This window comes from Trachypithecus francoisi, unplaced genomic scaffold, assembly GCF_009764315.1.
Source record: "Trachypithecus francoisi isolate TF-2019V2 unplaced genomic scaffold, Tfra_2.0 Lachesis_group8, whole genome shotgun sequence".
In the NCBI taxonomy this organism is placed as follows: domain Eukaryota; kingdom Metazoa; phylum Chordata; class Mammalia; order Primates; family Cercopithecidae; genus Trachypithecus; species Trachypithecus francoisi.
Window position 1 is genome coordinate 56,697,503 of NW_022681473.1, and position 16,504 is coordinate 56,714,006.

The following is a 16,504-nucleotide window of genomic DNA, read 5'->3' on the forward strand; positions in this document are numbered from 1 at the left end:
CTACTATCACTGCTTCTATTCAATATTGTACTGGAGGTCTTAGCTAGTGGAGTGAGGCAAGAAAAACAAATGTAAAGAAAAAAAGAAAATAGATTTACCATTCAGGATGGGCATGGTGATTCATGCCTGTAATCCCAGCACTTTGGGAACCTAAGGTGGGAAGATGGCTTAAGCCTAGGAGTTCAAGACCAGCCTGGGCAACATAGCAAGACCCTGTCTCTACAAAAATAAAAAATAAAAGTTAGCTGGGTGTGGTGTTATGCGCCTGTAGTCCCAGCTACTCCAGAGGCTGAGGTGGGAGGATTGCTTACTTGAGCTTGGGAGGTCAAGGCTGCAGTGAGCTGTGGTTGTGCCACTGCACTCCAGCCTGGGTGACACAGCAAGACTCTGCCTGGAAAAACAAAACAAAAACTTATTATTCATGGATGGGCATGATTTGTGTGCACAGAAAATCCAAAACAAAATCCCAGAATGACTTCAGCAAGGTCTATACAAAGTCAATATTCAAAAATTAATTCTATTTCTATATACAATACACAAACAATAAAGAGAAATGGAAATCTATAAAATTATGTTTTACAATAATATGAAAAAACTTAAGATGCCCTTCTGAGCCTCATCTTTGTCAAGTATAAAATTAGGTCTGCAGCAACAATAATAACAATAAAAATAATAGCAGCAGCAGTAAAAACAACTGGGGTTTATTGAGCATCTAGAGTATGCCAGATATTGTTCTAAATGTTCACATGGATTGTTTCTTTTAACCTTTAATGGTTATTGTGAGGATTAAATAAAGTAATGTATGTAAAACATTTAGCAAATTGCCTTGCATATAATAAATTCTTAATAAACTTTGGCTGTATAAAAATAATCATTATTTTAGAGTGACTCATTGACTAAGTTGTCAGTAGATCTAAGCTGCTGCTCATTTGGCTAAAGATTTGTAGAATAAACAGTCCTGTATTAGTGTTGTTTTGAAATTTTAAATAGCTCATTAATTCATTTATTTGTCCAGACACTGCTCTTGGGTCTAGGAATACAGTGGGTAAGCAAAATAGATAAAAATCCATACCCTAATGGAGTTTCCACTTTAGTAGGGGAAACAGACATTAATCAAATGATATCACGGATTGTGGTATGAGGCTGAAAGTATAAGTACAAGGCATATGAGAGCATAAAAGTGGGAACCTGGTCTGGACTAGAGAATGAAAGAAGGCTTTCTGGCAAAAAATGTCAGTTGAGCTGAGTTCTGAAGGATAAGTGGAACAGGGCAGGGCTAAGAGAATCCTCTATGCAGAGAAAGCAGTTCCTCCGAAGCGGGTGAGGATAGTGGGTGGAGGGAGAGCTTGGTATGTTTCAGGAACTGGAAAAAAATGAGTGACGAGTTCAGAGAATGAGGAGAGGGTTATTGAATGAGCTATGGCTACAAAGGAGGACAGAGGGACAGGTCGTCAGGGCCTCAGGAGTCTTGTTAAGAATTTTTGCAGTTATTCTAAGAAGAATGGAGTGCACTGCGGGGTTTTATGAAAAGAAATGATGTGATCGGATCCGTGTTTTGAAAACATTTCTCCATTGAAGAGGCTACTACTGTTGTCTAGGGAGATGTGAAAGTAGGTTAGGCTAGGGCACCGTCAGCAGAGGGAAGAATTAGTGGGTATATTTGAGAGATGTTTAAGGGGTAGAATTGATGGGGCTTGGTATTAGCTTGGGTGTGGCAGGAGGGGTGTTTCACTGATGCCTCCTTCATAGGATCTGACTTGCAGATCTGGATGACTAGGAGTGGCTTTCACTGAGATGAGGACAGTCTTCATGGCAAAACAGCTTTAGTAACTATATTGAGACTTGAGAATGTATTTGAAGTATTTATTTTCCTGTGAAAATTTGAATGGGAAAAGAAATGACAGATTCAAGACACTGATTTTGGAAACTTAGATAGATATGCCTAATCCCCATTTTCTCTTTGTTTTTCAAAAGATGTGAAATTGTTATATATTTAGTCTTTTTTTAAAGGGCAGGAATATGAAACTTATACATTCCTGAAGGTTATATTTAGAGCCAGTCTCCCTCATTTTCCCCAAATCTGTCTCTTCAATCTGAAAAATGGAATGGATTCAGTACAGAAATCTATATCTTCAACTTCTTTTTATAAGCCTTTTACATCTCTTCTCCTCAGATGTAAGAAAATAATTTTGGAGTCAGAACATTACTGCCTTATCCAATGATCGTACGGACTGGGTGATATTAAGATTTAGGTGCTTTGAAGTTCTCTGCCTCTGGTTTGGAAGGTATACTAGGGCCAGAAAAGACCTCCAAATATCTTGGTTAAAGCCTACATCAAATGCTAGTAGTGCTTGGAGTTGATCTGAACAAGCCCATAAGAAGGCCCCAGAGTTGACCCAGGTTCCCCAGAACTGATTGGAACTTTCTGAGCCTTGGCATTCTCTCAAAGAAGATCTGAGGCTGATAAGAGTTTGAACCTTCTCAATCCCCTGCTACTTTTGTATAGCAGAAACTATTCTATAGCACTCCTTGACGGGAAGAGAAGCCACTGGTGGTATAGTCAGAGGGGAATTTGAAATTAGAGGGCAGTCCCACAACCTGACCCTTTGCTTAGGTACAGGACTAGGGTGAGGGATGTGGCTGACTGTGTGTGTGTGTGCGTGTGTGTGTGTGCGTGTGTGTGTACATGCCTCAGGTCAGGCAATAAGTTCTCTTTCTCACTCTTGCTCACACACACACACACACACACACACACACACACACACAGTCCTCCGCTTGTGCCTCTCTCTGTGTATCATAGCCTAGCAGCCTCCTTGGTTTTAGGAAGAGGAACAGGGCGTCATGCATTGCCTGAGTTCCTGGCAGCTACCAGACTCTGAAGCCAGAGTGGAATTGGAGCATGGGAGCTCCTGTGGATTGGGTCCCCCTTCTTCCTCCCTCCATTTCCAGCTGGCAGCCTGACTCTACCCCTTGTCTCTGTTCCCACAGCACTCCACCTCGGTGAGCATCATGGGCTTTTCCAACACTCTGGAGATGGAGTTGTCATCTACCAGGTTGGAGAGGCCCCTAGAGCCACAGATCCAGAGTGTGAGCAGCCTGACATCTGGCACCCCCCTGGCAGTACCAAGCCTGCTGAGTGCTTCCCCCAAAACGGTGTCCAGCCTGACAAGTGTTCAAAACCAGGCCATGCCCAGCCTGACAACCAGTCACGTACAGACTGTGCCCAGTCTTGTGCGTAGCACATTCCAGTCCGTGCCCAATGTGATGAGTGACTCCCCTCAGGCTATGGCAAGCCTGGCAAGTGATCACCCTCAGGCTGGGCCCAGCCTAATGTCTGGTTACACCCAAATGTCTGGTCACACCCAGGCTGTGCCAAGTCTGGCAACTTGTCCTCTGCAGAGCATTTCTCCAGTTTCTGACATGCAGCCAGAAACTGGGTCCAGCTCCAGTTCTGGCCGAACTTCAGGGAGCCTGTGCCCCGGAGATGGGGCTGATCCCTCCCTGGGGAATGCTCTGTGTAAGGTAAGTCCTGGGGAAATGCTATTCAAACTTCCTTTGCTCATCAATGGGCAAAAGATTGGCCACTGGGACCCTTATTCTGACCTTAGCTTAACAGTTCTGAGACCACTAATGACAACCATGTCTGAGTTCTTTGATTCTTGTTGATATTTCTCTTTTGAAAGATGGAAAGTGAGGATTCCAATTGCTTCACTGACTCACTGGGACAAGGTCCCATAGCCCCTGGTCTGGATGCTTCCAAGGACTTGGCCATCCCCTCAGAACTGGAGGAGCCAATTAACCTCTCTGTGAAGAAACCTCCACTGGTGCCAGTGGTCAGCACATCTACAGCTCTGCAGCAGTACCAGAACCCAAAAGGTGAGACTCAAGCAGCCTGCCCTTCGTGTTGGCCACAGAGTTGAGCAGATGGACTCAGCACTTCTAGGTGAGATAGAGGCCAGCAGACAAGCTCTAAGCTGGGGAAACAGTGCGTCTCTCTGAGGTTGAATTTACTTCTTTCCTCCAGAACTGTCTTAGTAACACCTGTTCTGCTTCCCTCACCATGGCCATGGCTGATCTAGGGATGGCCAGGACTTATTCTCTTTGTAACACTCCCCATGCAAAGAGTCCTGGGGGTCTGCTTTATACCTAGGGGGAAACAGAACTCAGCCCAGGAGGGCTAGCCTTGAAAAAATGTTATAGGGAAAAGAGCATGTCTGACTTTGGAGTCCGATAGATGGAAGTTAGGAAACCAGTTCTCTCTCCCTCTGATTCTTGGTAAGATACCCAACCTCCCTCAACTGATTTCTTTCTCTCTAAATGGGGCTAATTGCACCTACTTCATAGGCTACTGGGACCAATAACTATAGTGAAATCATTTGATAACTTACTCTGAGTAGTAAGGATTTTCCTGGTACCTGACAGTAATGTGAATTTGTGTTGTGCCTCATAGTGAAGGTAATTTGGACCATTGGAGATTGGTTCTGATTCACTTCTCAGCTTCCCATGCCCTTTCTCCAACCAGGCTAGGCTAAGTTTGTTCTTCTGTGGAAGGTGAGGGCTAGTTGGGAAGTCAGGAAGTGACTCCCTGATGATCATTTGGGACTTTTTTCGTTCAATGTATGATGCGTGTTTAATTTGTAATGATTAGTCTGTTTCCTATACGTGTAATAAATGAAAATGAAAGACATAATTTTTCTCCTTTTTTTTTCACACTGACTGAAAGGCCAACTGAAAAATTATTGGTTCTTATTACACACAATAATGTAACTCTGCGTTTTATGCAGTTAAACATTTTAGTCCCTGCTTGCCCATGTACAGTGCCTAGGACCATGCCTGGTGCTGAATGGATGCTAGTTCCATCCTTTTGCCCCATGACTGCCTCCATAGACTGCCTACTCAGGGGAGAACTCCCTGGGAGCCTCTTTTCCATGGAGTGTGAGCTGGATTCTTAAGCACTGCTGGAATCCCAGCACTTGGCTGACAGGGCATAGGCTGGACAAAAAGACTCCTCAGAGGAGGCAGCACTGGTGTACTGAGAACAAGTGATTTCTGAGCTCATCTTGAAGGTGAGAAACTGGCCCATCAGTGCCTGACCCAACACTCACCCATAGGCAGCCTGTGAGTGTTACTTGTGTTCATCTTTTTAAAAGAAGGTGGCTTCCTCCTCTCAAGAAGGAGATCCATGGCAAACTTGTTACCACTATGAATGACTATAGTGTAGATAACTACTGTATGACAGGTGTGTGGCCAAAGGTATGAATAGCAGATATAAGTGGAAGGTATGCATGACAGGGTTTGTTGCCACAAATGTGTGTCACAGGTATTTATCTGTCTTTTGCCTTAGAGTATGAGAATTTTGAACAAGGAGCCCTAGAGCTGGATGCAAAGGAGAACCAGAGCATCAGGTAACAGCCTCCTGACTAACCTCCCTCCCATCCATGATTTCACATCCTGAGATGTTGGCACAGGGAGGAAGCATCCTTGATGAATTAACTACAAGTGGAAGAAATTTGCCTGCAACTGTCTTCTTCAGCCCCTCAACCTTCAAGTGGATGTCTGGGATGGTTGTGGGAGGATGTCCTGGTTCCTGCACCATGAGGCATGTGCTCTGGGTGCAGTCCTTGCACTTCAGGGAGCTCCTGTCTTTGACCAGGACTACACCAAAGGGCTTCCCAGTGGCTGACAGGGCCTGGCCATGCAGAGCTGGGCCAGGAGGGGACAGAATGTGGACCTGCAGAGTCCACATTCAGAGTCCAGATCTGAGAGGATCTGGAGTAGCAATTCAGCTGGGGATTGTATTAGTCAGGGTTCTCTAGAGGCATAGAACTAGTAGGATATATATATAACTTAAGTATTAATTTACATGATCACAAGGTCCCACAATAGGCTGTCTGCAAGCTTGAGGAGCAAGGAGACCCAGTCTGAGTCTCAAAACTGAAGAACTTGAAGTCTGATGTTCAAGGGCAGGAAGTGTCTAGCACAGGAGAAAGATATAGCTGGGAGGCTAGGCCGATCTCTCCTTTTCATATTTTTCTGCCTGCTCTGTATTTGCTGGCAGCTGATTAGATGGTACCCACCCAATTAAGGGTGGGTCTGCTTTCCCCAGCCCACTGACTCAAATGTTAATCTCCTTTGGCAATGCCCTCACAGACATACCCAGGATCGATACTTTGTATCCTTCAATCCAATCAAGTTGACACTCAGTATTAATCATCACAGGGATCGTGGATGTTTCTGACTTAGAGGTTGGGAACAGAGGAGGATCCCACCAAGACCCCGGGGTGTCTATCTTGCTGCAGAGCCTTCAATAGCGAGCATAAGATTCCCTATGTGCGACTGGAGCGACTCAAGATCTGTGCTGCCTCCTCAGGAGAGATGCCTGTGTTCAAGCTGAAGCCACAGAAGAATGATCAGGATGGAAGCTTCCTGCTGATCATCGAGTGTGGTGCTGAGTCCTCCAGCATGTCCATTAAGGTACCACTTTGCTCTGCCTTGGCCTTAAATGCTGGCCCAGCCTAAGAGCTTATTCTTTCTGTTACTGCCAGAATTCTGACTCTGGGACCTTTCCTGAGTCTCTGATGGGGCTGCGGCTCGGCCAGACGTTGTCCCCTGCTGCAAGGGGCCTGTGAGATGCATATTAGGAGTGAGATGTCCCAGCATTCATGGGGCTTGCTTGCTTGGGGTCCTGGAATAAGTGGCTCTCATGTAGGCACGCAGGGCCTGCCAGTCCCTCCCTCCCCTCCCTCGAGAGCTTGTTGGTTCTGTGCTCTGGCTGCCCAGACTTACTTCTTCCCCAAGGTCAGCCAGGACAGACTGTCTGAGGCCACTCAGGCCCCAGGTCTGGGGGGAAGAAAGGTCACTGTCACTTCTCTGGCTGGGCAGCGGCCATCAGAAGTGGAGGGCACATCTCCTGAAGAACACAGACTCATTCCTCGAACCCCAGGAGCCAAGAAGGGTCCCCCAGCTCCAATAGAGAATGAGGACTTCTGTGCTGTTTGCCTCAATGGTGGAGAGTTGCTGTGCTGTGACCACTGCCCCAAAGTGTTCCACCTATCCTGCCATGTGCCAGCCTTGCTCAGCTTCCCAGGGTGAGTCATGCCAGTCCAGGACCATCACCTGGCTAGTAGGGTTACCTTCCAGGGATGATTATTCCAGGCCAGGCCCACAGAGTTCCCAGGATGGGCTTACTCCCTTCTTCTGGACCTGCTTTTTGCAGTCTGTGAGTTAATGGGCCTGGGTATCTTCTGCACACAGATAGGTGGATGTTTGACATTTGGTTGACTTCCTTTCCACCTCTTTTCTCACCTTCTTCTTGCATGTGGATTTGTGCCTATACTACTAACCCCAGTCTCCCCTAACCCCTGTTTTTCTAAATTCACTAAACTCTGAGTTACTGAATTTCTTCCAAGCCTGTGGTTAGGAAGCCATTTCTTACATAGAAAGACCAGGGACTCGGTTTCCCATGCCTGCCATAGGGCAGAGGGAGAGGGAAGGGTGCTCTGGGCAATGTGCTGAGGCCTAACATGGCCTCACCTGCCCCTGCAGGGGAGAGTGGGTGTGTACCTTGTGCCGCAGCCTGACCCAGCCCGAGATGGAGTACGACTGTGAGAATGCCCGCTATAACCAGCCTGGAATGCGGGCATCTCCTGGCCTAAGCATGTATGACCAGAAGGTAGGGAGGAGTCTTTGGAAGCAAGGTTCCCTGCCTTTAGCAGCCCCTCTGCCTACAGGGTCTGAGGGCTTTCAGAGGGGATGAGGGGCTTTTCTGGATATCTTTCTTTGTGCTATGCCTGACAACTTGGCCCAGGGGTGTTTGGATGATTTTCCTTCTCCCAGCAGTTTTCCTCTGGCTTGGGAACCTGAATTCACCTTAGTATGGCAGCTGGCACCCTGTGGGACAGAGCCAGGGAATTATCAGGGTCAGCATCTTTTTTTTTTTTTTTTTTTGAGACGGAGTCTCGCTCTGTTGCCCAGGCTGGAGTGCAGTGGCGCGATCTCCACTCACTGCAAGCTCTGCCTCCCAGGTTCACGCCATTCTCCTGCCTCAGCCTCCCCTATAGCTAGGACTACAGGCGCCTGCCACCACGCCTGGCTAATTTTTGTATTTTTAGTAGAGACGGAGAGGGCCAGCATCTTTAGTTCATACTGAGGTGAGACCAGAACAAAGTAACTCTGTTGCCAATTCTGATTTTGCAGAAGTGTGAGAAGCTGGTATTGTCCTTGTGCTGCAATAACCTCAGCCTGCCCTTCCATGAACCTGTCAGCCCCCTGGTAAGGAAGGCCATGCTGTTTCTGCCTGCTATTGTCTTTTCTGCTCAGAGGGCCTAGGCCTTGGGGCAGGAGCATCATAGTTCCCAGGTTGGGCTCAGAGCATGGCCACTGGAAGTAGTGACAATATTAACTTGTGGATAGTCCAGGGGACCATAGAAGGTCCTACATGGCCATTCCAGCCTCCCCCACCACAACTGCTACTGTATCAGATCTGACTTGACAGGTGACACATTCCTCCTTTTCCCTTTCTCTTTGTCTTCTTTCTCCATCCTTTTCTTCCTGTTGCTCATCATTCCTCCTCCTATTCTTTCACTTATATTCCAATTCATTCTCCATTTCTTCTTCCTTCTTATCCACACCTCCATTTCTTCTCTTACCCCCTTTGCCTCCTTCTCCTCATGTCTCCTCCCTCAAGGCCCGGCATTATTACCAGATTATCAAGAGGCCCATGGACCTGTCAATCATCCGGAGGAAGCTGCAAAAGAAGGACCCGGCTCACTATACCACCCCAGAGGAGGTGGTATCAGATGTGCGCCTCATGTTCTGGAACTGTGCTAAGTTCAATTATGTATGTCTTGCCTGTTTTCCCTATCTCATATTTCCCTGCAATCTCGGGACTGTCATGGGTGGGTAGCGGTGGGAGTTAGGTTTGGTCTGGGCTGCCATGAGGACTGGGGAGCAGATTCTGGGGGCCTGCTGTGGTGAGTGTTTAAAAGCTCTCTCCCACACTCAGGCCTCAGCATGGACTCAGGAAAAAGGGGAGGTACTAGTGACTGGCCATCTGTGGATACCTATTGGGGTCACTTCTGCCTTAAAAGCTGCTACCAAACTAGTTTTCCTGAGTCCTCGGAGAAAAATGTCAAGTTCCAGACACCTCAGGAGACCCCGCCAGGCTTTGTGCTCTGTGTAGCTCTTGGGGGACCTGGAAGAGATGGACTAGTAGAAAAGGGCTAGACCATCAGACCATCACTGCTCTCCTCCCCCCATCAGCCTGACTCCGAGGTTGCAGAGGCTGGCCGCTGCCTGGAAGTGTTCTTTGAGGGCTGGTTGAAGGAGATCTACCCGGAGAAACGGTTTGCCCAGCCAAGGCAGGAGGACTCAGACTCTGAGGAGGTGTCTAGTGAGAGTGGATGTTCCACTCCCCAGCGCTTCCCGTGGCCTCCCTATGTGCAGGAGGGCATCCAACCCAAGAGGCGGCGACGACATATGGTAAAGAGTTACTGCCAGCCGGCAGCAGGTGGGTGGTGATCAGGCAAGCAGAGGGGCACCCGAGCAGCAACCTAAGGCGAAGCTGTTCGGGTGGTGCAAAAAATAGTGGTGACAATGAACCCCCACTTCCAGCCCCTTAGCCCCTAAGGAAGGCAGGGCAGTACAGGGCTCATCAATGCCAGTTACTCACAAGACTTGAAATTCAGAAAGGTACTTGTCCCTGCCCAGGGTAACCCAGCATTTAGCAGCAGACCTGGGCTGAGAAATCAGTTGTCCTGATTCCCAGTTTGGTGCTAGCTACACTACACTGTGATTGTGATGCCCCTAAGGAGGGAATTACCTGGTCTTAGTGCCTGGTTTCTATTTGGGTTTGAGGGAGAAAGGAAGGGATCTTTCTTAGCCCCTTGGTGTAGCTAAGGAAGGAAAGGTATTGCTTGCAGCAGAGAGAGCTCCTCTGATCTTTGGTCTGGTCCCACCTGTGTAGACCAGAAACGTCCATTCAGTGCTGTTTAATTCCACCGAAATGTTTTGCCTGCCTACTGTGTGCCAGGGTCTGACCAGCCATCCCCAGTTGTTTACCATACTTAGCATACAATGTTTAGTGGCTTCAGTAAAGTTTTACTGCTGCATTCCTGGGGTAGAATAAAATACTTTGACTCTGCAGAACTGCAATCTTGACATAGCCTTTTCATATTAATAAATCCTACATTTGGCTACTTTAATTCCAAATATGTATTTTTCTTTCAGGAGAATGAAAGAGCAAAGAGAATGTCATTTCGCCTAGCCAACAGTATCTCTCAGGTGTGACAGCCAAAAGGAGACTGGGCACTCTGGCAGCTGTTGTCCCATCCTGTCGACCATTCCTCCCCATCTTGCAGTTTATCCTCTTCAGAATGTGGATGGTAGATGAGTCTCATTGAACTGTATAGTGCTCTTCTTTGCCATTTGCATCTACAGCATTTGTTTGGGAGCCATAGTGTATCCACTACAGAGAAAATTTCAGTAATAAACAGGAAAGAGGAGGGTATTTATTATTACCAGAGTAATCAGATGTATAGGCCGCACTTGACAGGACCACACCTGGTTAGGCTTGGGAGGACCTACTTTCCTTGGTGAATTTTTTTCTGCCTAGGAAAGCAGACCTGTCTCACCTTTTAGTGTCCAGGGCTCAGGAGCCATGTATATATCTGAACTCCTCCTGGGCTCAGAAGTGGGTAAAAGAAGGGAGAGAGGTTTAGACATATGGTAGGACTGTGATCCCTGGCCCAGCACAGCCAAAGACTATCACTTTTTGCCTTTGCTTGTCCTGTCTGGACAGAGGCACCTGCCATGTGTACACTAGTGGAGGCTTCTAGAGGCCGTAGGTCTCAATTTGTGCCTATTTGGGTTCTAACGGTTTTCAGGGTATTTGTTTTGCATACTCACTTTCCTGATGTTGACTTAGGTGGCTGCTGTGAAAATGCTGTGGATGGTGTAACATTCTTGATTGAGCTGGGTGGCTCTGCAGAGACCACTTACAACTTCTGGTTCAGATTTCACTTACAGACTTAGAAAGATGTCCACTTGAGAGCCCACCCTCTGTGCTACTTACTCTGGGTTAATCGCACTTCTTTAGGGTGAGAACCTGCCTTCCTAGAAGTGACTGTTGGTGCTTGTCAGTGGCCATACCCTTTATCATCCTCATTCAGAGGTCTGGATCTTGAGTTCTGCTTATAAATACTGTGAGGCAGCTGCTGTCTGCTTCAGATTCAGAGTTCCATGGGTGAAGAGAGTAACCCACAACCAGCTCACTCCTCTGGGCCTCTCCTCCTGCTTAGAGATTCTAGTTCTCAACCTCTCCGAGTTCATGAGCCAAAGATCAGAAGTGAGTCTTCTGACTAGCCCACCTTGAGGCTGTCTACAGCCCCCCAAAAGCCAACACTTTACTGGCAGCCCTTTTTGTTGGAGGTTAGAGAAGGCCTCAGGGACCAACAGGGGCTAGATCTAGACATTTCTGGGGAAGTTTGTCTAAGGTGGACAGGGGGAAAAATCAAGAGGCAAAAAGCCAGTGTGCTTTGGTGACCATGAAGCAACCTCAGAGCCTTAGTTCTCCTGGAATGCAAACAGAAGCATTCTGGAAGCCATGGGAACAGGCACTCAAGGCTGCATCCTGGATGGATCTGCATGGTCCTCGCAGGGTGTTTGTGAGGATACTGGAGGTCAGGCTACCTCTCAAGCAAGGGCTTGGTTGAGAGGGAACCCATTGCTCATATTGTTGGGGGAGTTATGAACCTGACATGTCAGTGGCCAGGACTGAGATGGCTCTCCCTGGTCCTGTCATTGCATGGCTAATTTCAGGGGAGTCTCAAGTCATGGCTTTGTTTCTGCTAAGAGATGAAGTTCAAGGATGTTCTTGTTTGCAGGGCCTTCGCTAATGAGCAATTTTTTTAAAAATTAGAAAACATTTCTTCTCTCTTTGTGAGTTGATGGTATTGCTCATTTCCTTCTCTACCCAACCTCAGAGATCATCTTCACTTTAAAGCAAACCATGCCCCTTGGCTTGTCACTCTTTCAGCAGCACATGCCACGTTCTCCTAAGCAGATGGGCTTCCGTGATCCCGTTTTCTGGTTTGGGGTAACTAAGTCTTCAATGCTTTACTAGTCCGGCAGTCTTTGGACTTAGGCTTCTGCCCTTTGAGACTCACATGACTTTCTGGCTTGGGATCTGGTCATTTCCCTTTACATTTTTGAATCTTCTTCTTTGTTCAGTTGGCTTGGCAAAGTACCCTCTGTTCTCGTGTCACTAATTCCTGCTCTAGGTCATCTTTCCTTTGTGCAGCCCACATTCCCACCATCCCTGTGAGCTTTGTTGTACTTGGTGTTGGGCAGCCGGTGAGTGTTGTGACAGGCTCAGACCTGATCCTTCCTCAGGACCAACTGGAGACCACAAATTTAAAGCAGAAATGCCTGTTAAAAACTTGGCTTTCCTTATATCAGTGAGGCTTCCAGCTTGGGTGTGGCCTCCTGGGCTCAAGGATCAGCTTGCTGGGCCAGGGGCATCTTAGTAATGTGCTGGAGAGACACATGCTCCCTTCTCATCATAGAGAGCCTGCATGCTGAGAGGCTCCCTTGAGAAACCTGCCTCTCCCTGGCTTTTCCCTTAGACGTAGCCACCAGAGTTTTGAGTCACGGTTTTGTTTTGTTTTTTCATGAAAAACCAGAACATGACTTAGAAATTAGAAAAGAAAAAAAAAAAAAAAAAAGTCCTGCTAGCCAAGTGACTGTCTGCAGGGGCTCTTCATTAACATTTGGGCTGATCCTGCTTTTGAATTATTCCCATAATGGCCCAGTTTTGAAGTCTGCCAAGTCCTTTTGTTCTTGACAACATCGTGCAGTGAAAATATGGTGAGTTCTAGATTCTTATGGGACAGCATGCGGTTCTAGAGGAAAAATTGGCTTCTTGGGTGTGCTGAGAAATAAGACAGTAAAGTGGCTTCAGTTGATGCAAAGGGGATTTTAGTTAAAAATTGGTTCAGGATTTTAAATTTTTATTTTATTTTTTGGCCGGGCGTGGTGGCTCTTGCCTGTAATACCAGCACTTTGGGAGGCTGAGGTGGGTGGATCACCTAAGGACAGGAGTTTGAGACCAGCCTGGCCAACGTAGTGAAACCTTGTTTCTACTAAAAATACAAATATCGGCCCGGCGCGGTGGCTCAAGCCTGTAATCCCAGCACTTTGGGAGGCCGAGACGGGCGGATCACGAGGTCAGGAGATCGAGACCATCCTGGCTAACACGGTGAAACCCCGTCTCTACTAAAAATACAAAAAAAAAAAAAAAAAAAAAACTAGCCAGGCGAGGTGGCAGGCGCCTGTAGTCCCAGCTACCCGGGAGGCTGAGGCGGGAGAATGGCGTAAACCCGGGAGGCGGAGCTTGCAGTGAGCTGAGATCCGGCCACTGCACTCCAGCCTGGGTGACAGAGCGAGACTGCGTCTCAAAAAAAAAAAAAAAAAAATTGGTTCACGATGAACTTGCAGAGCACTCTTCCACAGAACATGGGTAGGTTAGCCCTGCCTGACTTCTAGCAATTGCTAACCACACACCTTGCCTGCCTTTAGTACCCCTACCTGAGTGGCAGCCACCAGACCCTCCATAGGCTCTGTTCCATGGCAGTCCTTGTCATCCAGCCCGGAGGACTCTGGCTCCCTCCCCGTACCCATTTCTAGCAACAGCCTGGCTCCTAAGACCGAGGCGCCTCCTTGTTTGTTCCTGGGCTCTGTTCTGCTCCCTCTCTCACTCCATGGAGTCACTTATAGTCTTCCTTTCTGAACTCCTGAACTGAGCCTTTGCTCCTTCTGGATCGCCACCTCCTGGGCTTCTTCTCCCTCCCTCAGTACTGCCAACATTGCCCTGCACCTTCAGTCCATTTCCATGACCTCAGCCCTCTCTCTCCTCTTCTTGTCTTTTAGCTTTCTCCTGGACTTCTTCCTCTCCCCAGCATGAACTCAGAGCCTATCACACCCTATCACACACTGATGTTTTTATCAGCATCCTGAACTTTCTCATGCCCTTCAACTTTTCTTTTCTTTTTTTTTTAGAAAGAGTGTCACTCTGTCACCCAGGCTGGATTGCAGTGGCATGATCTCGGCTCATTGCAACCTCTGCCTCCTGGGCTCAGGTGATCCTCCCATCTCAGCCCCCTGAGTAGCTGGGACTACAGGTGCGTGCCATCATGCCTGGCCGATTTTTCTACTTTAGGTAGAGATGGAGTTTCGCCATATTGCTCAAACTGGTATCAACACTCCTGGGCTCATGAGATCTGCCTCCCTTGGCCTCCCAAAGTGCTGGGATTACAGGCATGAGCCACTGCGCCAGTCCTATCTCCTTCAATTTTTGCTAAAACTATAAGCCATTCTCCATTTTCGTCATCACCCTATTTGCTGCTTCCATCTCCTGGGCTGCTAAGCATGACAGATTCACAGTTGGCAGCCTTAGTTGAGCTCTCAGTATTGACTGGAAGTTCAATTTGTTGTGACCCTTTTTTTTCCCCACCCAAGCCTCCATCTTTGCCCTCCGCAAATGACTGAGCTCACTGTCTACGTCACAGAAGAGAGTCCCTAAAGCAAGAGCTTCCTTGCCTGCTGCTCCTCTCTCCCCTCTCATTCATCTGTGTCTGTAACTCTCCCCATCCCCTCCATTCTTGCTCCTATTTAGTTCTCTCTGTCTTGAATACTGTTGTATATCCTCCAAGACTGCTCCCTCGCTTAGTTCACTGCTCCCACTCCCTGGAGTCTCCAGCCTCTGTCTCCATTGGTTATCTCCACACAGCCTGCAAACAAGTTCTCCCCAAGATTAAAACAGCATTTCTCAGAGTCTGTTACCCCTTACACATTTTCCTTGTTAGCCAAGTTACTTTAAAAAAGAAGCTTTTTAAACTGATTCTTCCTCAGCTTTTCTTTAGCCCTCTATACTTTTTCATAAAAGTCACCAGTGACTGCCCAGTTGCCAAATAGAATGAACACCTTTCAATGCTCAGCTGTCTTGACCTCTCTGCAGCATTTCACCCCACCCACCAACCCTCGGTGAAACAACCTCCTCCCTTAGATTTTATGACACCACGAGTCTCTGGATTCTCAGAGAATCCAAAAAAACAAGTCTCTGGATTCTCTCCTCTTACCTCTCAGCCCACACAGGCTGAGCCATCCTTGAAACCTAGACGGGGAAATATCTGTGGCTCTCTGTGGTCTCTTCTTTTCAGGAGTTGGGTAGGCAGGAAGAATTACAGCTGCTCTTGCTTCCTCTGTCTATTTCCTGCGTCCCTTCCTTTTCCTGAACTCAGTTCTCCTCATGCCAAGCATGCTTATGAGCTCCTGCTGGGAGGATAGCATCTGTGAGTCCTTCCCTCTGTCTCTCCCAGACAACACAGATATTTTAGCCATGTTTGCTAAGAGACCCCATCTAAGTCAGCCCGAGGGTGTGGATTAGGTTTTACAGCATCCAGGCCACAGTCTGGCTAAACTGGATTACCATGCTGGTGGGCAGCTCCTCGCCATGATCCTGCACCAGTTAGAGTCTGCTGCCATTGAGAAGGAGTCTGGGATTGTGGTAAGACATGTTTCCATGCATGTCAGTGCTGCTAACCAGGAGGAGAACCTGGCAGGGTGGGTGCCTGCTGCTACCATTGGGATGGAGGGAGACTAGGGAGTGCGGTGGTTCCTCCCTTGCTGGGGCTCAGATGGAGTCAGCATGACTCCCTATATCAGGGCCTTTTCCACCTGTGCTGATCACCACCAGCTGCTTGCTCCAGTTGTTTCTGGAGTTGGAGGCAGCTATTGGTTGCTTTCTTGGAGGTAAGGAGATACATACTAGAAAGATACCTGATTTGAGAGTCTGAACACCAAAATTTTTGGCTCTTTCCGTTATGAACTGTGTGACCTTGGATACAGTTTCCTCATCTATAAAGTTGTGGTAGAAGAATGGCTGAGAACAGTGATCTCTCAGCTCTCCAGCTGTAAAAATGTTAATTATGATTTTGACTCTAAAGATCAGGCCACATAAGGAACAGGGGAATTCCGGGGGTAGGACACAGCTGGGAGAGTCCAGACCAGGGCAGGGAAAGGGGACTCACAAGCCAAACAGAGCTGCTTTGAGGAAAGTTCTTATCAGCTGGTGCTGCTTCCTGAGCCATATGCCCATTCCTCAAGCTGTACCTCCTTTCTTGGCTATGTAGGATGAGTTCCTCCTAGACCCTTGTTAGGAGTGGCTATTGGATCCAAAGCGGTAGGGGCATGAGGGAGGATATTTTAAAGGAAAGTAGTATCACTGATCTTAAAAGGACCTATACATTCAAGAACAAATAAAAAATAGCACTTTTCTTTACCAAGAATTGTGTCCTGGAGTGTTTTTCAGCGAAGACAGTTGAACCTATCGCATGGCCTTCTTGCCCCTAGATCTCTACATCATAAGAACTCAAGGTGGGGAAGAATAGCCTGGGAGACCTTTCTCTCTAGGGAATAACTCACCTCTCTGCTTTTTCTTCTTCTTCTT

General features: G+C 47.6%; 1 protein-coding gene across 4 annotated transcripts in view; it reads left to right on the top strand.

Moving 5' to 3' along the window:
* TRIM66 (tripartite motif containing 66) overlaps positions 1–12,736 on the top strand; it is a 47,827-nt gene extending 35,091 nt beyond the window's left edge. For 2 of the 4 annotated variants that reach the window (XM_033206360.1, XM_033206361.1), the window contains 10 exons: positions 2,989–3,522; positions 3,684–3,876; positions 5,345–5,405; positions 6,300–6,474; positions 6,799–7,088; positions 7,546–7,672; positions 8,197–8,271; positions 8,687–8,839; positions 9,262–9,480; positions 10,228–12,736. In XM_033206360.1, the coding sequence (XP_033062251.1) occupies positions 2,989–3,522; positions 3,684–3,876; positions 5,345–5,405; positions 6,300–6,474; positions 6,799–7,088; positions 7,546–7,672; positions 8,197–8,271; positions 8,687–8,839; positions 9,262–9,480; positions 10,228–10,287 (1,887 nt within the window). In that variant the 3' untranslated portion in view covers positions 10,288–12,736. Of the gene's footprint in view, positions 1–2,988; positions 3,523–3,683; positions 3,877–5,344; positions 5,406–6,299; positions 6,475–6,798; positions 7,089–7,545; positions 7,673–8,196; positions 8,272–8,686; positions 8,840–9,261; positions 9,509–10,227 lie in introns of all 4 variants that reach the window. The other 2 variants (XM_033206363.1, XM_033206362.1) reach the window with 2 other exon arrangements.
* Positions 12,737–16,504: the final 3,768 nt, after the last annotated feature.